The sequence below is a fragment of the Colossoma macropomum genome, unplaced genomic scaffold (genome assembly GCF_904425465.1).
Source record: "Colossoma macropomum unplaced genomic scaffold, Colossoma_macropomum, whole genome shotgun sequence".
Classification (NCBI taxonomy): domain Eukaryota; kingdom Metazoa; phylum Chordata; class Actinopteri; order Characiformes; family Serrasalmidae; genus Colossoma; species Colossoma macropomum.
This window is the reverse complement of record NW_023494802.1, coordinates 13,140,119-13,164,784: the sequence shown is the minus strand read 5'-3', so window position 1 is coordinate 13,164,784 and position 24,666 is coordinate 13,140,119. Positions and strand designations below refer to the sequence as shown.

At 39.8% G+C, this 24,666-nt stretch overlaps 1 protein-coding gene across 3 annotated transcripts; it reads left to right on the top strand.

Annotated features, from left to right (window-relative positions):
• Positions 1–951: 951 nt before the first annotated feature.
• uba1 (ubiquitin-like modifier activating enzyme 1) lies at positions 952–22,726 on the top strand. 3 transcript variants are annotated; one of them, XM_036590918.1, is made up of 26 exons: positions 952–1,197; positions 9,723–9,839; positions 10,280–10,338; positions 10,698–10,866; positions 12,248–12,382; positions 13,087–13,193; positions 13,287–13,377; positions 13,594–13,726; positions 13,912–14,009; positions 14,100–14,246; positions 14,468–14,644; positions 14,882–14,989; positions 15,116–15,196; positions 15,475–15,627; positions 16,789–16,954; positions 17,116–17,312; positions 18,248–18,312; positions 18,464–18,659; positions 18,843–18,917; positions 19,016–19,205; positions 19,368–19,456; positions 19,538–19,630; positions 19,735–19,926; positions 20,022–20,123; positions 20,231–20,331; positions 21,571–21,706. In XM_036590918.1, the coding sequence occupies exons 2-26, from the start codon at positions 9,723–9,725 to the stop codon at positions 21,704–21,706; spliced, it is 3,177 nt and encodes a 1,058-aa protein (XP_036446811.1). In that variant the 5' UTR covers positions 952–1,197. The 3 variants fall into 3 exon arrangements, with proteins under 3 accessions (XP_036446811.1, XP_036446810.1, XP_036446809.1); XM_036590917.1 differs by lacking the exon at positions 952–1,197 and adding an exon at positions 6,740–7,016; XM_036590916.1 differs by lacking the exon at positions 952–1,197 and having other exon boundaries at positions 21,571–22,726.
• The last annotated feature ends 1,940 nt before the right edge of the window (positions 22,727–24,666 follow it).

Genomic DNA, 24,666 nt, shown 5'->3' with positions numbered 1-24,666 from the left:
TCTAAAGGCTACATCACAAAAAAAAGTTATTAGATGAAATACTCAGCATGATTCCCAAGACATTGTTCTATGATAGTTCTGAGATAAACTTTTGGGCTACAATGTACTTTTTAAAAATCCATTAGTATTGGAGAGATACCTGTAAGGTGTTATAAGGCAAAGTTGTCCCCAATAAAACTTTCTGTTTCTAGATTCACCACTATTTTAACATTATCAGCATCAAATATATACATTTAAGAAGTGTGTAGGCTCACTGGTCGTTTTGGATAGTAAATAAAATAACTGGATTTGTGTTGTAGACATTATGACCCCGGTTCTTATCACCACCGCTGTGAAGTCTGTAAGTTTCTCTACAATGAACCATTTCACATCAAACCACTGAATGAATGTTTTTACATCTCAATGATTGAATTATGCCTACATTTTTTTTAAATGGGTGGAATTCCCCTTTAAGCCTGCTTTTCAAAAATAGGTTACTGCTTTAAACTGTAAGCTATCTTGCTGTCAAATGGTGAAAAGCCAATCGTCTTATTTGACTCGAATCATTATTCACTAATCAACTGAATAAAAAATACCTATGTTTTTTTTTTAAATAGACCAAATTCGATTATAGGATTTAGACAACAAATTAACTTCCCGACTCAAAAATGGAGCGTTTTCGCACTGCGTTTCCCGCCATGCACAGCGCCCATGTAAACTGTGGGCGAGCTCATTTCAAAGTTGGCAGGGGGATTTAACGACTTGCAAAAATACATTTGTATCTTTTAAAGAAATACTCCACAAGTATCCCTTTAAACATTCTTCTTTTCAGTAACAGATTCTTTATAAACAAGTAACAAATCAAAGATTTTTTGATGTTTAATAAGAAATGCCGATTTCTGTTCCACATGCACACCTCCAACAGTCTGCCGTTCCTGACTCAAACTCTGCACATGTTGCTGCTTCGCTCGTGAACAACTGAAGAATAGAACTGGAGACTTCTCGCGCTCGGAGCTGTTAACGGTAACTGTAACGGCGCGGTCGGTGGCCGGTCAGACGTCAGTCCATCTTCTCCTCAGATTGGAAAGTCAAGGAGCTCCAGCCACTTCGATATATTAGTGACATTAACGGTCTGACTAGTTGCTTTGTTTTTTTGTGTAGCCTGAGAAGTATTTCTGTGTTCATTGCCGAGGAAAGGCCCGGGTAATATCGGATGTGGTGAGTTCTGCATACTTATGTGCCTGGCTAATGCTAACTAGCTAGCTAGCGCGTTTATAAGAATAGATTCTTGCTGCTAGCTTGCTAGCTAGCTTGCCGACTAGGTGGTAAGAAACTGACGCCAAGACTTCGCCATAAATTTAGCTACTTAGATAACCTAGCCATTCTGAAACCCAGCCGACTGTCGTCGCAAGACAATGCATTCTGTGTGTCCTTAAAATGAATACATTTGTAACCTGAGTCTACCTTTGCAACAAACTTGACACAACTCCCATCATAAAGCTCATGATTATTATCGCTGGCTAGCTGTGTAGAAATGCCTTATGAGGTGAAAAGGCGCGCTAAGCTAGCCAGTAAGGGTCCCTTGTGCTGTCGAAGGCTTCAGGGCTCTGTGTGGAGCCCGCTGTACCACACATAGCCGTGGAGCTAACAGGCTACCGAAAGAAGGCATGCTTTGCTTTTCTTGTTTGGCTCTCGCATCTTCAGGCAGCTATTAGCTAGTTAGCTAACATAGTGTTGCAAATTAGTCAGCCATCGAACGGTTATCAGCCGATAAGATACCGGTTGTCGTTTTTTGATCAAGGGATGCTAAAGCTACAGCTGTGGTTGGGGTAGTTTGAGCACCGGAATGTGAATGAAATGGGATAAAAGTTGAAGGAATGGGAGTCAGCGGGACTTACTCCGCTGTCTATGTGCCGATAGATAAGCAGTCAACCAAACAACGCATGATGGCCGTTATTCGCGCCACTGGTACCGCCAGTGCTCTAGTATTGAGATGATCAGCTAACTGTGTTTCGCCGGATCCTGAGTATAGCTCGAAAGCTACCATGCTGCTGTTTATTTTGTTCTCTTAAGTGACCGGTTCACGCTGAGCGATCGATATTCACTGAATAGATTACACGCAGGTGCACGATACACCTGGACAGCGTAACGTTAGTGATGTGCGAGGTGTGCAAGTTGCACACATCGTTTACCCGGGGAGAAAGCCGCTTACAGCGAGAATGTGAGCCCCTGCTTTGGCCTCAGATCCCCATACACAGCCAAGAAAACACGGCCCTCTTGGGCCTTTGTCACAAGGTATCACTCCCTCCCCCAACGTTTATTCGTTTTTCATATAGATGTGTTTTTTATAAGAATGCTCACGCAGTTGTTTTTGGGAGGTTTTGTGTGGTTTAACTGCAAATATTGATAGAATAGCTATCGATATCTATAGATAGCTCCTCATATGAGCTTTGTTGGAAATAAACTACAGTCAACAGCTGGAAGGGTATAAATCATTCTATTAGCTTTCCTTCTTACAGTGAGTTCAGGCGTCATGCAGCTGTGAATTATAGGTTAAGGCTAGCTGATACATACCATAGACTTTTCAGTGGTAGCAATGCACAATATCAAAATTATACCAGTAATGGCAGATTTCAAGCAAAATTTATCAGCATCGGGCAGATGATCCACTTTGACCGATAATTCAGACCGATATTTGACAGTGCATTTATTCTACCCTGCAAAAGCAGAAAGTTGAGCTACTATGCAGAAATGTTTCCATTTTTTATTTTACTGACTTGTAAAAAATAGGTGTTAGATTTCTTTGATATGGCAATCAAGCAGAAGTTGCCCTGAATTTCTGTAATTTATAAGGGTGTAAGTATCTGCATCAGCATCAAAAAATATGCAAATAAAAAAAAATATATATATATATATCATGTCCTAATAAATGGTTATGCTGAAAGAATTCTGTGTAGCTCACAGCATCGACTAAAACCCTCTCAAATAAAATAAACGACACCAGGAGGAGGCCTGCGTAAAACATGCTCCTACTGTTTTCAGTAGTCTTGTGTAGGCTGGATTATAGCATCACTATTTTACTGTTTTCTTCTACAGTCATAAGCAAAAGTTTGGACGGCCCTTGTCAAATTTTTTGTTTTTGTTTGTTTGTTTATTTTCTAAGTTAATTGTTTATGCAGAATTAATGTTTATTTGGTAAATTTAACATATTGACAAAGACAATGTGGCCTGTGTAAAAGTTATGGTATGTTTTATGGTGCATATATTTCCAAAATATGTTAAACTCAGCAGATTGTTCCCTGTACAGGATGTGTTAATTTATTTTCACTTAGAAAATCAACAATGTGTATGCAATGTGACCGGAGGTATTCAGACTTTTGCATGCTGTACCTTTAAAACCCTGGATGTACAGAGTTCTTAGGATAGGCGTCTTCTGCGCTAGTGCTAAATTGGTAGTGTAATTTCAGTAATACTCTTTTACAGGGGTTGATTTTTACTTTCTAGACATTTTAGTTGTTTAGTTTACCTGTGTAATTATAGAAAAGTAGGTTCACACTGAAGCATGTACAGGTGCAAATGAAAGAAGAGTCAAAGTGGAGCAAGTCCTGCCTCACAGGGCAGGTTATTTAAATTCACTGAAAACATCTGCTCGTGACAGCAGAGTAAGATATTTCGAGTAACATGCCTTTCCCTAATCTGACACGTTTTAGGGTCTCAATGAAACAAGCAGAGTAGTGCAAATAGACACTGTCAGTACTGCCTGAATGTTAACATATGTTGATTTTTGCTCACAGAATCTGTGCTAGTCAGTGCTACACCAGTATAAAAACATGCTGTCCTGCCATTAACCCCATGCCACGTTAATTCAGAATACCCATCTTTGTGAAACAAATTTATATTTGTGTCAGTTTTTCTTCTTGAATCACCCAAAGTGGCACCAAATCTTAATAATAGGACGTCTGATATAGAGTGTCCCAGCACTTGCAACCTTTTCTACTTTGTTTTTTTGAAGCTAGAAGTATACAGACATTTTGAAAGAAAAAAAAAACATTAGAACTTCCTTTAAAGTGACAGTCTGTTGATAATGGGAATAAATATCTGCTGGTTCAACTATTTGGATCTCTATAAATGTATTCACTGAGTAAAAATAAAAAAAAAAATCAAACCTTTTGATAATAGCAGTAAGAATACATGTCTTCCTGTTTTATCAAGCATGATTCAGTTGAATCTGTTGACATACACACGTAACCTATGACTAACAGGTTACAGCATTGTACTATATTTATCCAGAGGGAACTTATTATACTGGATGTGCAAACATAACATCTGTTATTGATTGTTAGTACTTGCTAATTTCTCCTCTCTTATTTTCTAAGCTGGTGGCATTTGAATACTAATCTCAGTAGCTGCTCTGTAGTAAACTCTGAATTTTCATATGTGTTTTAAAGGCAGTTGCCTGCCTAGCGCTGCATGTCAATCTGCAGATACCGATACTTTGCATGTGGCGTAATTATCTATGCTGTGTGATTTCAGGGAGATCTTTCTACTAGTTTAGATGTGCTATCAGATACTGTTGGTTTGTATTGGTATAGCAGTTCGTCATAATTTATATATATATATATATATAGTACACAGCACTTCATTTTGATACCTGTGCTGTTTTTCTTTTTCTTTTTTTGGGGGGGGCATAGTATCTAGGCTTGGAATCTTCAGAGTTGCCTCAAAGAATACATATATGAAAGAAAAGCACAATGAGTGTTAATCATTTTAAGTCTCCATCGGTCTGGAATTCACTTTTTTTCCTCATAATGAGTGCTAAACATACAACATTTTGCCTCTGCTGGAACAGCCTGCTAGCTTCACTTTTGAAGTTTGAGGAAAGACCTAGCAGTTTGTTGACATTTGTAATCCGTCAGAGTGCTACTTGATTTCATTCAGAGACTGTCCTGAATTATACATGATTTTAAAGATTTAATTTAATGATGAAACAGTCTGAAAGTTATAGTAAGTTCTGCTAACTTAATTTCCAGATTTCAGATCTTGAGTGAAAACATTTTATGCGTCAGTCTGACCCTTAATACAGATTGCTTTTTATGAAGTGCTCAGCTTTTTCAAATACTTATATGAACATGGGTCACATATAATCAGTTGGCAGTTTCAATGCCATTATTTTTTTTATGCTTTTCTGAGTAAGTACTTCAGAAATATATTGGCACTGAGTAATATGTCCGTTCATCTAGTGAGTATACTGCTTGAAATTCAATAGCTATTAGTTTTGTCGATGATTATAACTGTGTCACAAATGAACGCAGATAACACAATGCACATGCAGCCAAAATAGGCTAATTCCATCAGTGCTCATGTAGTGAGTCTGAGATGTTGGTGAAGTTGTTTTAAAAGGAGTAGAAGACAGAATGGAATGAATTAAAGGGGGGGAAAGAGAGTGGAGGGAAAAGCAATCTTTTGGGGTTAGCCGTTAGCCATAAGCCTAGTGTGGAGTCTGAGACTGAGATGCTCTGCAACTTTTTAGGTAATGCTGATGCCGCGAATGGCTTGTCATATTTACCAGATTCCAGCAGATTCTAACTAGCAGTAGATATAAGAGACACATGTATGAGACAAATACATTTCGGATGCAAACCAATATTAAGTGCTGTTTTTGTCGGGCTCAGGAAAGCCGCTGTGTTAATGTTTTTACTATTTTGCCTAATTAAATTTTTTAGCTTGATTTCAGTTGTTTAAATATGGTTCTTATTAAAACGAAAGGAACATTGTAGAATTGTACACCATTGTTAATCTACAAAATAGTTTTACTTAATCAAAATTATTTTATTTGAAAAATATTTGTATAAACAGAAATACATTATACTGAAATTGTCGGTAATCTTCATTATACATATTTGGCCATACTGCCCACTGGACCTATCGACCTGTACTTGCCTTATATTTGCCAACTTTGTAAAACGAGGCATTTCACCAATAGACAGTAACAGTAAATAAACTGTGTAGCACCTTTCATTCATAGAAGCATAGATCAGGGTGCTTTATTGAACTTATGCAAGTGTAAAAGGAAGGACAGTGGCAAAAGAAGAAAATGGAATTGGTAATGTGTAGGTAACATTTTTTTTTTTGTGTGTGTTTTAGCTATATGCTAGCTGTGTGCACTTTGATGGTGTGTCTGGTCCTTATGTTGAGTGTCAGACTGTGATTTGAAATAGATTTTCTCTTTGAAGGGAGGCTTCATTCAGGTTTCTTGGTGGATTCCTTACAGGCCGTTTATTAGAATTTGTAGTCCAGGGGTTTCCAGTCCTACACCACACTTTCCCTCATCCTAGCACACCTGATTGAAATAATTAATAGGCGTTTTGTGTGCTCGGTGTCAGGTAGGTGGAAACAAAAATGTGCAGAGCATGGGACCCCAGGACTAACTCGGGCGACCACTGTATGTCAGCGTTTGTCAGTTCAACTGCTTTCCTGTCCTCTGTTAGTCATTAGGTTCTCATTCACTTCATCAACACAGATGAACTCTTCAGATCATAGCACTATGAGCAATATGCGTTCTAGGTTTTACATTATGGTTGATGTACCAGTACATTGAATTATTAATTCCAAGTGAGTTGCAGGGAGCCTGCACTTTCAGGGGCGGGCGTTTCCGCAGGTTCAGTGCTGATGGCCAATGAGTGAGTGGTTGCTCAGCGGGCCTTGAGTCCTCCTTTTCCTGTTGAATACACGAGCAGCTCCGCCCCTGCGCTGCAGCTGCCATTTTGGTTTTGTTCCGTATGCTGTAGCGAAACCAGAAAGGCTCTCAGTGCGGGGCGCAGGGCGGACCAGAGTGACTCGGCAGGATAGCGAGGGGGGCTTTTCCTCACAGCGTCTCCTCAGGCAGCGGTGCCGTCGCGCTTTGTCGCTTTTTTCCTTTCTTTCCCCACCATAATTCATCTTACCTGCCAGCAGTTCGCACCGTCGACGTTTGAAGTTTGTTTCACACGAGGGAGCGGTTTGCCGACACTGAGAGAGTGGACAGAGAAGGGTTATTGGTAAGAGCCAAACAATTCAACTCCACAAGCCAACTCGGGGCCAAGACCTCTAACTTCAGGCTCTTCATTTATTCATTTGGCCGGCTGGTTTATTCCGTTGCGGCGGCGCTGGCCATGAGAGGCGGATCGGTCTCGCAGATGGCTTTGCCTAGGCCACCTGGAATAGCCGGCCTGCCAGTTTCTCTTTTAAAAACACGAAACTGTTTCGTTTTCGTTACCGCTGCTAACAGTCAGCAGGTCGCGGGCTAATCCGGTTACTGTAAGTGAGCTAGGCCTCAGACCAGGCTCAAAACCGAGTCCATCCCGAACGTATGGTGTAGCTAACCTAGCTAGCTCCTTTATCTTTAAATGGACGGGAAATAAAAATGACCAAATCCGATTAGCGACCCGCGGTCTGGGTAACTTGAATTTAGCCTCGAGTGTGATTTTTCATTCTGTAATTTACACCGGACTGCGGATGACTGAGCGTCTCCCATTGACGAGGAAGTGCTGGGCAGGATCGTTGAAACGGGAAAAAACGAAGCTTGGCTGAAAATACAAAAAGCAGGTGTAATGTAATGTAAGCCAAGGGTGCTTTTCTCCGTTTTGGCAGCTCCGGGCTTATCGCCTTCAGATTTCATTTAATTTTTCATCGCTGGCTAATCCAAGTTAGCCATATTTCCCTTCGTTAACGATATCGCGACCCACATAATCTGCTTTTGTCCAAATGTGGATGTGTACAGTCTCATCGACATATTGACTTTTCCCGTTTTGTCTTTCTGTGCGTTATTGGTTCTCTGCGGGTTTTCCACTGTGGTGACAGCGCGGGGCCGCTCGGTTTTACTGTATTATTTTTTCTTCTGAGCAGAGACGAGCGATTCATTTCCAATTCTGCCGAAAGAGAATCAGCAGATGCAAACTCGGACGACTGTGTAAGGCTACTAAAATACACCATCGTACAACTCTGGGTTTTCCTGAGTTTAGTAAATGCAGCTGGTGAAGTGGCTGTGGGGCAGCAGTGGGTGAACTTGGGTTTTAATGAATCAGCGTTTTTGTGCGGTAGAATGGGCGAGCCGGGCAATAAACAAAGCGTTTGTGTCCACGAGCTATTTATAGCAGGCCAGTTACCTACAGCTTGCGGCAGAAATGCAGGACCTGCCCGTGCCGTGATGAAGCAAGAGCGCTTGTGTTATAGTGAATGCGCTTGTAGTGTGTTAGTGAAATGTGAAAACATCGGGAAAGTCTTTTTAATTGGTGTTTATTTTCTAGTTATTGCAAAGAGTGAATGTGTAGCATAAATAAATAAATGTAGTCTGAATTTTGTGGGGGCTTATTTGATTAATTTATTTCTTTTACAGTAGCAGTACTTTTGGGACGTGCCAATCAGAAGAACTGACGCTCGCTTTTGCCTTTTTCTGCCCTCATGTGATTTGTTTGTTTTTGGTCCTGCGATCATTATAGACCTTGTTGGGTTTATACATGCTATTTTGGGTCATTCGTTGCAGGAACTGTCCAGTGCTGAAATCCAATTTATGTAGGTCCGGATTATCATAATCTTTGTATAAACTAGAGCCAAATTGGAAAACCACTATCTTCTGGGGAAGATAAGTGCTAATATCTCTTCACTGGTTTCCTGTTGCGTATAGGATTCAGTTTAAAGTACTTACTCTTACAGATCTACTTCACCATTTATTTTTCTGCTTGTTGTCGTAGGTCAAATAAACTAAGTGTACTGTCTGTTTTACATACCCGCTCAAAAGACCTGTGGTGAATGAGCATTGGAGGTCATAGCATCTAAACTGTGGAATGCTCTGCCGACTCTTTTAAGGTCTGCTGATTCTGTGGAATCTGTTAAAAAGCAGCTAAAGGCATATCTTTTTAAACAGGCGTTTGGATAATCCATATGCACTAGGTCAGCATTTTATGTGTATTTTAAGGTGTAGTGTTTCTTGTAAAGCACTTTGTGACTTAGCTCTGTGAAACAGACCTTGTGGTAAGTGTTTGTACTTGATGCAGAAAGTCATTATGTGAATATACAGTTCTGATCAGTAGGTTATCGCAGAAGTAGTTGTACAACAAAGTAGAACTGTAAAGTTTTTAAAGAATTTGTTCAGCCTGGTGGAAAGAGAGAAATTAGCATTGTTTACCCCAAATCATAAAGTTCAAATGATAAGCTGCAAGCTTACTGCTTAAGTGTTCAGCCATGCCTTCCGTTTAGTTCTTGAAGATTTATGTAAATGGGCCAGTTTTGTCTTCTTTAACCTTTTTATTAATTTTAGTCATTTTGAAATATTAATTACTGAATTCCTGTGTAATTAGGTTTGACATTTTTAGTGTTCTTGTTTATAAACAATGTATATGAAGCTGCTAGGTTTCTAGGATATCATGATGGACTCCACCTTACATTATGTGGTGTCTGGTCCATTATTTGTATGGTTGTATTTTGATTCATGATTTTCGAGGTGGAATACTTTGACTGTCAAAATAGATTTTCATGTGAAATAACTTAATTAATTTTGCTGATGTGTTCTGTATGGGGCATTTGTTAAATTCTGCAATCACTTAAACCGCTTTTCTGTTCTCGGTAAATGTGGCGATTATTTGGTTAACTAATTGAGTTCTCATGCACCTTAACACAAGTAAAAGTAATATGTAATTTCACTGACTTTTGTTATGATTGTTTTTAGTGTCACATCTTTTAAGTTTAATGTGTTTTTTTTTGTAAAGATGTCCAGCTCGCCGCTGTCCAAGAAGCGTCGCGTGACAGGATCAGAGACGAAGACGGGATCCCACTGCTCCTCCTCAAACTCTGTCAGAACTGAACTACCCCACACACCAGCTAACGTAAGTAACTGTCTGTTTGCACTGACCTGGTATATTTTGCCCCGACATTTTGTTTGGTCATTTGTAGTAATTTGAAGTACAGATGGTATTTGGCAGATACTCATGTGTTAGATATCTCTGTGATGATTTCTAGCTGTCTTTGTTATAGGCTGCATTTATAAAGCTGGCTCTTATGCTCAAAATAGGATTACCCCCCGTATGTTTAGACTTTAGTGAAATATCTGTGTTCATGTAGTTAAAATATCAGAAAAAAGATCAGCTTTGTATATGAATACCTTTGATTTGAATGTCTAACAAACTGCAGCCATATAGGCCTAATCCACTCCTGTTGGATAAGGAGTGCAGAAGGTGGAAGACTCGTGTGGCGTAGTCTCTGACTATGAATCTAAATTAGCCATTTCTGTATATGGTCCACTAACTGCTGTGCTGTATTCCCACAGGGCATGGCTAAGAATGGAAATGATGCTGAGATTGATGAAGGCCTGTACTCCAGACAGCTGTAAGTTCTGACTCTGAATTTTTTATAGTTTGGCTAATGCCTGTGAACTTGACTTATCCTCAGTTCTTTGGAGGAAGTAATACTGAGACTATACTTCCGTACAAAGGCCAAACACCGTATCTACGGTTTTGTTTAAAACTAAGTTGAGAAGTTGGGTCTGAGGATCAGCTTTAGGTTCTGAGGTTCTTGGTTCAGTGATGCTCCATTTGAAAGAAAACAGTGTGAAAATTGTCAATCTGTGCAACAGAAATTTTAAAGTTGTTTTTCTCAGTTTCACATGTATTTACTGCTGTTTGCCTTTGTTAATAGTAATTGTGTTAGTATAGACTGTTGGTTGATGTAAACTGTCTGTTTGGCAGGTACGTGCTGGGTCATGATGCCATGAAACGCATGCAGAGTTCCAATGTGCTGATCTCAGGACTGCGGGGTCTTGGCGTGGAGATTGCTAAGAATGTCATTCTGGGTGGAGTCAAGAGTGTCACCCTGCATGACCAGGGTGTGGCTGAGTGGCAGGACCTCTCCTCGCAGGTCAGTGGAGAACTCTGTCCTGGAGTACTGTGGTATTGTGCTCAGGATCATTGTCATCCAGTTTGGCTGATTAGGCATTTTTAAATAGGCATGTGGTGTGTGTATTTATTTATTTTTTTTCTTCCTTCAGCTATTGTGTGCAGGAAATGACCAAACTGTAAGAGTAACATGGGAAGGCTAATATGCTATAATACCACTGCTAAAAATGATAGTAGTGCCTTTTCTGTACCTATGGTTGCTTAACAGAATCAGCATAGAATGAAAGCTTTAAAAGGTTCAGTAATGGATATGATCAGATGTTGGGTATAAATATATTTGCTTTAGGTGATGGTGAATAGTAGCATAACATCTAGTTATTTAATGTTGCTTTGGCCTGTTTACCTTAACCTGTTTGCCTTACTGGGGATGAATGCATGAATCAATCAACCAAGTTTTATTTTAATATGCAAGTACATTGAGGGTGACCGTCATTTACAGTGTAGCCAAGCAAGTTCAACAGCGATTGAGGTTGAGACTTAAAAAGATTAAATGAACCAAGATAAATAGAAACTCAAGAGGTAAAAAGAAAACTGCATTAAAATAAAGTGATTGTGTAAAACAGAACAGTAAAAGAACTAATATCAAACTGGAGCAGGCTGAGTGGAGGTGCATAGACATTAGAACTTTAAAATGGTCGAGTGAGACCGGTAAGCAGAGCTTTAGAGTTTTCTTTGAATGTATTCCGGTTTGCTGCTGTTCTGTAGCTAAAAGCAGATTTTCCCAATTCAGAATAAACTCTAGGTATCCAGTCACTACAGCGAGTCTGATAAACAGAGAGCATAGATATACAGGGTGTTTTTTACCAAAATTCGAGACAAGAAATTCAGATGGATGTAGATTGTGTAACCGATTTCACAAAGCTTCACAAATGTAATATCTTCTGATACTGGTGGTCGTCCAGATCCCTTTGCCCTGCACAGACAGCCTTCCTCTTTGAATTTTTTGTGCCATGTCCAAATCTGCTTTCCAGTTGGTGCATTTTTATTTAATTTTCTCAAAAATGCATGCTGCACAATCTTGTTTGACTGTGTTCGAGCATATTCTAACGCACAAAATGCCTTCATTTCTAGTGAACACCACTCTTCAACCTGAATAAAAACATTTTAAAAATTAAACTTGCTTAGTTTTTACACATTTTGTTAAAATTTGAGATCATTTGAGGGAGAATTGGCTATGTTATTAGACTACAAAATTGTAAATTTTTTTGGGACACCCTGTACAATCCAGTTGGTCATTGTATACGAGTCCCTCTGCTTGTTAAGTCCAGCCAATGATCATGTGGAGGGATGGGAAACCATGCAGTGAAATGTGAAACTGATGTTGAACGTTGTGTGTGTTCTAGTTTTACCTGCGTGAGGAAGACCTGGGAAAGAACCGCGCTGAGGTCAGCCAGGGCCGGCTGGCAGAACTTAACAGCTACGTTCCTGTGACAGCTTACACTGGCGCTCTCACCGATGACTACCTGACACAGTTTCAAGTACTGCATAACATGTTCTTATAAGTCAACTTGAACAAAAGTCCAGCTTGCTTCATGTCAGAAAGTGCTTTGTGATTATATTTTGGCCTATGGAATAATAGTAGCGGCTTCAAAGAATGGTATGGTTAAACGTTAATACTTTTGCTTCTCTTCCCCATGAAGTAAATGCACGCAGCGCTTTTTGTGAACCCTGTGCGTCTGCTTTTAAATTATGAAATTCCTCAGAGAATATAGCCTAAAAATAGTTTTCTGCTGGGATGTTGGCACAAAGGGTAGCAGTCTTGTATTGAAAAGGATTTGTGTAAGAGAAGCTTATTTTGACCAAATGGCAAAAATAATCATGGGTCAACTTATCTGAGCAACATTTTAATATAATCAGTGAAGTGCTCAAGCAGTAACCAAACAGTGTGATAAAGGTCTAAATGTGTCTCTGAGAGTAGCAGTATTCAAATGCACCTATTTAAATGCTGTTTTTGAAAGGTCACCTCAATTTCAAAGGGGTATATTTATCTTTCGTTTGAAATGACTGTTCTGATCCTTGCCTAGTGTTGTGAATGGCTAAGAAAAGTTTCTGCTTTGATACATTTGTCACAGAAATGCCTTTTTAGTTAAAGAAGAAAGACCTGATTTTTGCATAACAGCTATACAGTTGGACACGTGACTATCTGCGGTCTTTCAACATTCCTGTGTGTCTGCTGGTACAGGTGGTGGTGCTGACGAACTCTACACTTGATGAACAAACTCACATTGGTGACTTCTGCCACAGCAAAGGCATTAAACTGATCATTGCTGGCACACGTGGACTGTTTGGGTGAGGGAACAAACATTTGTTTAATTCTTGTCAAGCTTTTCTTTATTAAATTTGGGGGCATGTCTGTAACATGCAGCATTTGTGTTTGGACAGGCAACTTTTCTGTGATTTTGGGGATGAGATGGTGGTACATGACACCAATGGAGAGCAGCCTCTAAGTGCCATGATCTCAATGATTACCAAGGTAACCACTGACGGCTTATCTTGATGATGCAATAACCAAGATATTGTGTATTTTTGAGCACATTTTATTTGTGATGCGTAATACCAAATAGTACACTTTTTTTTCCTAACAATACATACAATACTTTAGCAATTATTTAGTATTGGTTTGGATAATGTGCCCATCTTATTGATCACTAGTGCCCAGCTCAGTGTCCGCGTGTGACTATGTTAACAGGACAGTGCTGGTGTTGTGACCTGTTTGGATGAGGCCAGGCATGGCTTTGAGACTGGAGACTATGTCACCTTTACAGAGATTCAGGGCATGACCGACCTTAATGGCTGCCAGCCAATTGAAATCAAAGTCCTAGGTGAGTCTGTATCCACTCTACACATCTTGTTGGTGAAACATAGTACATAATTTATAATAATGGATGGTTTAATTATAGCAAATAGAAGGAGAATTTATCATGTAGTGCAACACTGATAGAATATCAGTGGATTAATCTTGACAACCATGTGACTTCTGGTTAAAACTAGCAATGTGTCTCTTCAGGGCCCTACACTTTCAGCATCTGTGACACCACGTCTTTCTCGGACTATGTGAGGGGTGGTATTGTGACACAAGTCAAGATGCCTAAGAAAGTTGCCTTTGTAAGTGCAATTGATTGAATATTTTGCAAGCAGCAATAAGACTCTAAAAAGGGATCCAGTGTTTATGCAATTTTTTCCCCCCATTTGCAGAAATCATTTTCCTCCTCGATATCTGAGCCTGAGTTTCTGCTGACTGATTTTGCCAAGTTTGATCGTCCTGGCCAGCTGCATGTTGGCTTCCAGGCTCTACATGCCTTTGAGAAGAAACACAGTCGTTCTCCTAAGCCATGGAGTCAGGTTAGCCTATTTAATTATGTACATAATAAAAGTTGCTTTTATGGGTTTTTTTTGTGTATTATATAACTTAATACTGTGCTATTATGACCTTCCGTATGACTCAGTCATGATGACAATATATATGTAGCTTGTTTCGTGCTTGCTGCTGGTTTCTGTTTGAGCATGCTGCGGTATTGCTTACTGACTCAGCATGGTTGTCCTCTGTCCTCTCTGTGCCGCAGTCGGATGCTGACGAGCTTGTGGCTCTGGCCGGTGATGTGAACGCAGCACAGTCTGGCTCTGCCAAGCAGGAGTCTCTGGACCAAGCACTGCTTAAAAAGCTGTCCTGTGTAGCCGCAGGGGACCTGGCCCCGGTCAATGCCTTCATTGGTGGGCTCGCTGCCCAGGAGGTTATGAAGGTAATAAAGTTTCCCATTATCTTCTCCCATCCACTCATGCTCTACTGCAGATATGAGGAGCAGCCCAAGCTAACCAGATATTCTCTTTATTAGAAATACATAAATATGATCATTACTGTGTGATCATAATTTAATATTTACTGGTACCAACATGTTTTCTTTGATTGAGTAGTTGTTTTAGGGTGTGTATCAGGTTTGTGTAGGTGTGTGTCTAATCCCAGTGTCTTTGCATCTCAGGCGTGCACAGGCAAGTTTATGCCCATCATGCAGTGGCTGTACTTTGATGCTCTGGAGTGCTTACCTGAAGCTGAGGAAGCAACTTTCACAGAGGAGGAGTGCGCGCCTGTGAGTTTTCTGAGTAGTTCATTTTTTTTCTTGAATTTTGTCTTGCACTCCGTATGTCACTTTTTCTTGTAGAGAAACAGCTGTTACCTTTTACAAAATGCCAAACCATCTGTCTGTCTCTCTCAGAGAAGCTGCAGATATGATGGACAGATTGCTGTTTTTGGGTCCAAAATGCAAGATCTGTTAGCCAAGCAGCGATACTTTTTGGTAAGATTTATTTATTTATTAATTTATTAAATCTGTGGATCTTATTTTCAGTGCCCTTGTTTCCACCTCTTCCATATGACCATTTTATACAGTCATACCCTTCTTACAAATTTTGAACAGTCACCGACACTGTTAAAAACAAGCCAGTCCTGTACTTAATTCAGCTTATTCTGCCTGATCTTTTCTTGTATTGCTTTTTTACTAATAGCATGTAAGTGACTGACTGACGTTTTATTAAACTTTATATAAAAACTGTTGGATGCTCTAATTACTTTTAGGTGGGTGCAGGAGCTATTGGCTGTGAGCTGCTGAAGAACTTTGCTATGATGGGTCTGGCCAGTGGGGAGGGAGAGGTCATTGTCACAGACATGGACACCATTGAGAAATCAAACCTCAATCGTCAGTTCCTGTTCAGGCCGTGGGATGTAACGGTAAGATAAGTTGTAATTTGCAGGTCCTATAAATCTAAGATAAACGTAATTTTTAGAGTAGCGCAATCTGTTAGAATAGAAGGCCCTTCGCCTTTTTTTTTAGTTTGTTGCGATGCACAATATCTTACGTTTGATATTGAAACAGTTTTTCTATCAATTTTATGAACTGCCTGTCTGTTTTTTCTGGTGTCGTTGAAAGTGGGTCATTTTTGTATAGAGGGCTTTTATGTACATTACTCAAACTGAGCTGCTTTAGGACTAGTTTGTGTGTGTATGTGTGTAAGGACTGTTGACTGGGATCAGAAATTAGCATTTTCACCTTTTTTTTTAAATAGAATATTTGACGTTTTTGAGGCGATAAAATAAATAGGTCACTAGACCACGTCAGGATATTTAACATATAACAAAACAGTGATTTACAACCAAGGTGTTTGTAAGAAAGTTATATGGACCTCCTCTGACGTGTCTTTTGAAAATGACTCTTTCATAAACTGTCCTACAACAATATCACAGTCATTATAAGCTAAAACAGCATGCGGCTGCGTAAATGAGTGTCCACTGAGGGTAGCAAATAAATGTCTGTAACTGGCATTAATGGCTGTAGTAGCAGCACGCCAAATTAGCAGCTCTCTAATGGATAGATATTACTTGGTTATTAGTTTATTACACATCCACATTTGGAGTGTTGGTTTGTCAAAAACTTTGCTGAAGCAGCCCATTCGGTTACCTCATAGGCAGACGTATTTCTGCATATTATCATGTCATTCTTAATGAAGTGATCTGTGTACCTTTAGCTCTGTGCACTCTAAGAATTGCTAGAGAGCTTTTGAATCTTTGCAGATATGCCCATACACTTTAATGCAATGTCAGCGCCTTTTTGCTCACCATTAGCAGAGGATTTGGAGTGTTTTTGAGAATTGAATGTCATCAGGGACAACGTGAAATTGGTCAGGAGCAAGAAGTCTTCTGTGATTCTCAGTTCCAGTCCTAGGCACACATTGCCGTACACACTTTTATGGTTTCTCTGCTTCACATGAAACTGGAGAGCAGTGTGTTGTGGTGCTTGGAACTGTCACTTCAGAAGGTTTCAGCTGCAGGGAGCGATGACAGTGACTGTAGGTGATAATTGGCTTTTATGTGTCATTTCCTCCTGATGAGCAGAAGATGAAGAGTGAGACAGCCGCTGCTGCCGTGAAGCAGATGAATCCGTCTATCCGCATCACAGGCCATCAGAACCGTGTCGGGCCTGACACAGAGAAAATCTACGACGACGACTTCTTTGAGAGCTTGGATGGAGTGACCAATGCCCTGGATAATGTTGATGCCCGTAAGTAAAACCTATAATATGAAACCTAAGCTAGCAGAATTTGCTTAGTTTTTAAAGCTGATAACTTTTGTATATGCAATATTTTAGATTCTGTTTTACAGTTGGTAGACATATCACAGTGACTACATTAATGCCTCTTGGTCAATTTTTGTCTTCCTCAGGTATGTATATGGACCGTAGGTGTGTTTATTACCGTAAGCCGTTGCTAGAGTCTGGTACTCTTGGCACTAAAGGGAATGTACAGGTAGTTATCCCCTTCCTCACTGAGTCCTACAGCTCCAGCCAAGACCCCCCAGAGAAGTCCATCCCTATCTGCACCCTGAAGAACTTCCCCAATGCCATTGAACACACACTCCAGGTGAGATGTAGTCACTTTTAGACACATTTCATAATACAAGTCTGACGGGCTGGTTTGCTAACGTTTGGCCCATCACAAATGCTATTTTGGTGTTTAAAAATTCATTTTTGCATTTACCAAGATTGATTGTAGGTACTGGCCGTAAACTATGTAACTTACTTTTTTTCTGGTATGTCAGTGTCTCATTTTCTTGAAATGCTTACTTGTGTTTTTTAAAGACATTTACTTAACACTTAACTGCTGTGTCTTATTGTTGTGTCTCATTTGATGAGGGGAAATAATTAAAAAAAACAAAATTTATACTGCTGTTTCGTGATATTTTGGGCACAATTTATAACACTATCAAGGAGCAAGTTTTGCCTGTTATTAAAAGCACACATTGAAACTGTGGCTCTGCAGTTCCTGCTTTACTAAAGCTACTCAGTACTTCAAATTTTTGTGTGCAGTGGCAGAAATGTCCTCTTTGATACACTGCATGTAGCTAAGAGGTTATGCTCAATCATACAATGGGTACGCTTGATTAAATTAAACAGGGGATTTACAGTATTGTAAAATTAAAATGAGCATTCAAAATTAAGTTGAAATAAGTGCTTTACATTAATCACATACTTTTTCAAAGAATAAACTCCCCTTTTTTAATTTAATTGTTTTTCTGACTTTTCGTAATGCTTTCTTGCTAAATTGCAGTCTTTAGAAAATAAGTCATTATTTTGACCTTGTGAGTCACTGTTTGAACTTGAAACAGAGAGAAAGTACTTTTGCCACCCCCACCAGGGCAAAGTGCCAGTAGACTTTTGGTGCTTATTGCCATTGTTGGTAAATTTGCATTTAATTGTCAATGTATCTGTAGATATGTACTCATGCACAGTTGATTTTGAATGCTGGCTTAGTTGTGATTAGTTAGATGTAATGCTTGCTCCTCCTTTTTTTGTTAGTGGGCTCGTGATGAGTTTGAGGGACTTTTCAAACAGCCTGCTGAGAATGCCATGCAGTATCTGACGTGAGTAATTAATGGGTGTTCTTTGATGGCAATGCCCGTCTTATCTTACGTCTTATCTTTTAGTTGACCTTGATGCTGAGGTCAAATCCAGTTCAGTTTTTATTAATAGGACCGCTTCTCTTTTTCGTTTTGTAAACTGACCCACCCTCAGAGACCCTAAGTTCATGGAGCGCACTCTGAAGCTGCCTGGTGCCCAGCCTCTGGAGGTCCTGGAGGCAGTGTATAAGAGTCTGGTGACAGATTGCCCCCGTCGCTGGGAGGACTGTGTAGCCTGGGCCCGCAACCATTGGCAGTGCCAATACAACAACAACATCCGCCAGTTACTGCACAACTTCCCTCCTGACCAGGTGAGAACTTTTTTTCTTTTTTGTCTGTGACAGTTTTTGTTTGTTTTTAGTGAATGTGAACCTTGAATACATACATTTTCTATATTTGGGGAAAAATTTTATTCTGAAAATTCTGAAAAGTACTGCAATTACTTTAATACTCAATAATCCTAATTTTGTGTTTTCTCCATTCCTGTTTCTAAGCTCACAAGCTCTGGAGCTCCATTCTGGTCAGGTCCTAAAAGATGTCCTCATCCTTTAGAATTTAGCACTAGCAGTGTGAGTATTCTGTGGTCTGAGCTAACCTAGAATTGCATTGCAAAAATTTACCATGTGCAAAGTAAAACTGAACATATTTCTTGCCTCACAATCTTTAGGATCTGCACATGGACTACATCATGGCTGCAGCCAACTTGTTTGCCCAGACATATGGTCTGCCAGGTTCCACTGACCGTGCAGCTCTGGCCAAGTTACTGCAGGAAGTCAAAGTCCCAGAATTTACCCCCAAATCTGGAGTTAAAATACATGTATCTGATCAGGAGCTGCAGAGTGCCAATGCTTCTGTTGGTAAGGGACTTTGGTCATTTTAGTTACCATATATATATATATACCATGATATAATCAGAGACACCATGCTTAAATCAAGATACATTCTGTGGATGTATTATTATACAATGATCTGTATTGAAGTGTGAATAGCCCTAAGTGTCAAACATTGTTCTGTTGTAGATGACTCTAGGCTTGAAGAATTGAAGACCCTGCTGCCTCCTGTGGAATCTGCGTCCCAGTTCAAACTCTGTCCAATAGACTTTGAAAAGGTACTATTTCCTATTTGTCTCAACTGAAAAAAACTTTTTAGGGCGTGAGCTTGATTAACTCACGTTTCCGTCCCCACTCAGGATGATGACACTAACTTCCACATGGACTTCATAGTAGCTGCATCCAATTCAAGAGCAGAGAATTACGATATTCCTCCAGCAGACAGACATAAGGTGAGCATTTGACTGAAAACTTGTGCTGACTGGAATGGTGGCTGTTTCAAATAGAAATTAGTCACTGATGTAAATGGTGTATTTGTAATGTCTTTCTACTACAGAGCAAACTAATTGCTGGTAAGATCATTCCTGCCATAGCGACGACGACAGCTGCTGTAGTAGGCCTGGTGTGTCTGGAGCTGCTTAAGATCGTTCAGGGCCACAAGAAGTTAGAGTCGTATAAGAACGGCTTCATGAACCTCGCCCTGCCTTTCTTCGCTTTCTCCGAGCCTATTGCTGCTCCCAAGCACAAGGCAAGTTCTTGGAATTATGTTCATATCTATGAAGGGTGATTTTAACATTTTTCTGAATGTTATTCAAATATTTTTTATTTTTTCTCCCCCTACAGTACTATGAAATTGACTGGACGCTATGGGACCGCTTTGAAGTGAAGGGCATTCAACCAAGTGGAGAGGAGATGACACTCCGGCAGTTCCTGGACTACTTCAAGGTATTTGGTTGGTGTTCTGACTTTGCCTATCACTGACTTGCATTTAAGTTTTGTTGTATTGAGAATCTCTCTCTGTCTCTCTCTCTTCTGTTCTCTCCCATCCTTAGAATGAACACAAGTTGGAGATCACAATGCTCTCTCAGGGTGTCTCTATGCTTTACTCTTTCTTCATGCCTGCTGCCAAGCTCAGAGAGAGACTGGACCTGCCGTGAGTATTTATTCCTTATTCATTTCCACAGTAAACAAAGGATAACAGATTCAGGCTTACTGGTTCAGATCAAAGAGTCCAGTATAATTGATGCTCTTAAAGGAATGTTGTGGCAGAAAAATCTAATTCATGCTATTTTCCTATTGCCCAGATGTAGTTGATCAACTGATGTGTTTGGTGTCCAAATGTTGCTGCTTTAAAGTAGCACTGGAGCTAGAAACTAACTTTGCTAACAAACACCAGAAGTCAGTAGTCACCCAGATCTTTTCTGTAAATACATCTTCAAAACTTCTCAGCTTGCTCAAACTGCATCCGGGTCTTCATTAAGGTCACACAGACATGTTGGTGTGGTTTATGACCCAGTGTGACTTGTGGTGAATATAAAAATCAACAATAAAAGCTTCAGTGTAGCTGTTGAAGTCAGTCGTTTTAAACGAGAAGTGTTGGCATGCATGCTCATTACACCGGGTAAATGAATGCTATGTTCATGATTTTATAAGTAATTGTTAATCTTGACAGACATACACATCACACACTCACACTCACACCTAGAGGCAATTTACCATATCCAGTTGGCCTGACTGCATGTCTTTGGACTGTGGGAGGAAACCGGAGTACCCGGAGGAAACCCATGCAGACACAGGGAGAACATGCATGAAGATTTAATCTTAAGATCTGCAGATGTTTCTGAATAGAAACAACAGAAATTGTGCAAAAGCTAGCATCCCTGTGCCTGCTTTACATGAATGATGCACAAAGGAGAGTCTGGTTTTGCAAGGCATGTGGAAATCACATGTCTAAAATGGCCTCCCACGCTGTCCAGGTACATAGTGACGTTTCATTTACCGCAGTTAGTCATACTGATTCTTACACCACTTTGACAAGCCTGTGATGTCAATGAAGACTTGGATGCGGTATGAACAGGTGGGGAAAGTTTTGGGAATTATTTATAGAAAGGGTTTGGGTCACTAATGACTTGCAGTATTTAGCTTATAGCTCCAGTTTTAAACTAAAGGAGAGAAATTTGGACACCAAACATGTCTTAGCTGATGAGCTACATCTAGAGTAAGTGGGGGAAAAAGTGAATTTATTAAAAAAAATATTATTTTATATATATATATATATATATATATATAACTTAATTTTGCTGAACCATTACTATTATTGGATGTGAAGCCTGATCTAATTGCATTTGCATTTCTGAAGAATTTTCAGTAATTTTCATTTTTTTTTTTAAAGCATGACTGAGATAGTGACAAAGGTGTCGAAGAAGAAGCTGGGGAAGCATGTTAAAGCACTAGTGTTTGAACTCTGCTGCAATGACCTGACTGACGAAGATGTGGAGGTTCCCTATGTCAGATATACCATTCGCTGAGAAGACATCGGGGGCTGTGGGGTCAGGGGGGTTGGAGGGCACTAGGGGGTTTCAAGAGGTGGCAGAAAATGAGTTGGTGCTTGGAGCGATGGGGGGAGTCCAAAGTTTAAATAAATAATAAATAATAAAAAAGTGATTGGGGATGGTTATTGGCTCCAATCCTTGTCTTTAAACCTTGCTTGACCCCAGGGGTCATACCCCCACATTTTAAATGTCTTAGGCCTGGTGGGCAGTGGGATGGATGAGGTGGGGTTTGGAGGGAAAGCAGGTGAACGGGACCTTTTTTTGACTGTAGCTGTTATTTAAAACTGGTTGTATTAAAGCTTCAGTGTATGAATTTCAGTATGTTCATCAGCTTGTGTAAAGAGAAGACTGCTCTCATCTTTTTTTAACAAGTGTTTGGTTCCACTCTACTGCACTCTCTGCCTTCCTGTTTGATGAGCAGTCTTGCTTTACAGTTTTTAAAAAACAATTTCTAATAGCAACTTCAGTACCACAGATAAACCTTGGAATGATGCCAAAAAGAAATTGCAAGCTGGAGATGAAAATAACATTGAAACATCTGATCGGTTCTCTTATTTGACACAGTTTGCTAAACGTCATGGTTTTGAAATATATTTCCGCTACTATAGCAGCACATTACACATGCCTATAAGGGAAGTTGTGGGTGTTAATTCTGGTCAGTCTCAAAGTGAGTTGGTCCCCTCACGTTGAACCCCTTCTCTTCCATGAGCCCAGCGGGAGTGTCCTTTCGCCTCTCTGGCTTCTTTAGGTTGGGGATAGGGAACCTGCACATAACTTGAGGGTGTGGATTTCTTTTCCTTTTTATTTTATTTTATTTTATTTTATTTTTTTCTTTTGTTTTTTTTGGACTTGACACACCTTGTAGAACATAAACTCTTTATTCTTTCTACTTTGTTAAACTCCTGGAGAAACATTACAGTTTAAAAAAAAAAAAAAGTGATTTTACTCTGTAATGGGAGCACTTAGTGTGATTAGTGAATAAAGTTGTAAAAGATTCCCTGTCTTCTGTTCTTGTTTTTAGCATTAATGTTAGAGTGCTTAGAAGCTCTAGTCATTATGGCTTTTATAGCAGAATTAGAATAAATTGTCCATGATAACTTGTTTGATTTATCTCACAGAAACAGGTCTATAGGGGATGCATTGATAAAATTGAGTTCCAATTGAGTAAATAATGACCAATCTAATGGCTCATATGAGCTATCAGAGATACCTTTTCTGCAGAGCTTTCTAGCCAAATTTAAGTAGAGTTTGAAATTTACCTGTTAATGGTCACTAAACTGGGCCGAGTGAGGATGCTTGTTGCCATGTTCCTCTGGGACACAGTGTGTCTTGTGAACAGCAGTTGTTGCATATTGTTATCTAACTTTGGAAATATAGCACTGTTGTAGTGCAACATGAACTATTTGCGTAGTTCAAAATGAGCTGTGGGTAGGTCTGTTCCACATCCCTGTGGGATTTACTTTTTTTAAAATGTGTATATTTTATTTAGTATTAGATTAGCAGACACCACACATTCTAGAAAAACTAGAAATTTAAAGACTTGGTTTTGAGTCAAGGTATCGTGAAAAATGGGAATATTCAGTAAGCTAACATCAATATGGAGTTGCTTTCAGCAATTATGTCTAAGCTTTATAACTAGGCTGACTTCTTGTTGAATTAGTTTTGTCTGAGAATGGGTGCAACTTATATGTTTTCAGAGTTGGCGTCCAAACTGCAATAATATAAAAGGGATGAGCATTTTAACCGTTTTGCGGTTTGAATATGAATATCAAAATTAAAATGTACTTTTAAATAAACAGTTTATCTCTAAGCAAATTAAAGACTTAATATTGTCTGATATTCCCTTCCCATTTCCATTGCACTCAAAGCTTGCTGCTGTGGGTCAGGCTCAGACAGTCTTTGGGCTGTGTTCCAGTTGAGACCAAAAATATCAGGCCTGATTTAAGCTCAAATGGAGGATAAATCTGTTAAAGGAGGTGGGCAGGAAATGAGAAGTTGGGTCCAGGACCAAAATTTCTTCGTATCTTAGAAGCTATTAAGGTGTTTTACATGTTTCATTCAATGTTTAATGTATTTGGTGAACAAGAACTGAATAAAATGATATTGTACTTGCATACACTGATCAGGCATAACATTATGAGCACCTCCTTGTTTCTATGCTCATTTTTTTAAAGACCTCAGTGTCGCTGCTGGACTGAGAATAGTCAAGTCAAATTTATTTATATAGCGCCTTTTACAACAGATGTTGTCACAAAGCAGCTTTACAAAGAATCCGGGTCCACGCCCCCAGTGAGCAAGCCTTGGCGACAGTGGCAAGGAAAAACTCCCTCAACAGGAGGAAGAAACCTCGAGAGGAACCAGACTCAAATAGGGGAACCCATCCTCCTCTGGTCGACACTGGATAACAGCACAGATACAAAACAGTGGATACAGTTTAACACCACTGTGCAGTGCGCCGGCCGCATCAGTTACGTCAGACCCTCTTAGGACAGGAAGCCGCTCAGCTCAGGGAAAAAGAGGGGGAGGGGGGGATAAGAGGGACATAGTTAGGAAAACAAATTAACCAAAGGCTCGACTAAACAGGTAAGTTTTTAGCCTAGACTTAAAGATGGAGGCTGTGTCTGAGTCCCGAACACAGACTGGTAGGTTATTCCAAAGCTGGGGGGCTTTGTATGAAAAGGCTCTTCCCCCTGACATAACTATTTATTCTGGGTACTAATAATGAGCAGCACCTTGTGATCTAAGTGGGCTTGTCGGTTGTTAATAGGAAATAAGGTCACTGAGGTACTGAGGAGCAAGGCCATTCAAAGCTTTGTATGTCAGTAGAAGAATTTTGTACTCAATGCGGAATTTAACTGGCAACCAATGTAAGGTACACAAAATTGGGCTAATATGGTCGAATCCCCTGGTTTTGGTGAGAACTCTGGCTGCAGCGT

Coding starts and splice junctions, on each gene's coding strand:
- uba1 (XM_036590916.1), top strand. CDS start 9,723: ATGTCCAGCTCGCCGCTGTCCAAGAAGCGTCGCGTGACAGGATCAGAG. Junction 13,378..13,593: donor TGATCTCAATGATTACCAAG/GTAACCACTGAC, acceptor CTATGTTAACAG/GACAGTGCTGGTGTTGTGAC. Junction 16,955..17,115: donor CCTGGATAATGTTGATGCCC/GTAAGTAAAACC, acceptor TGTCTTCCTCAG/GTATGTATATGGACCGTAGG.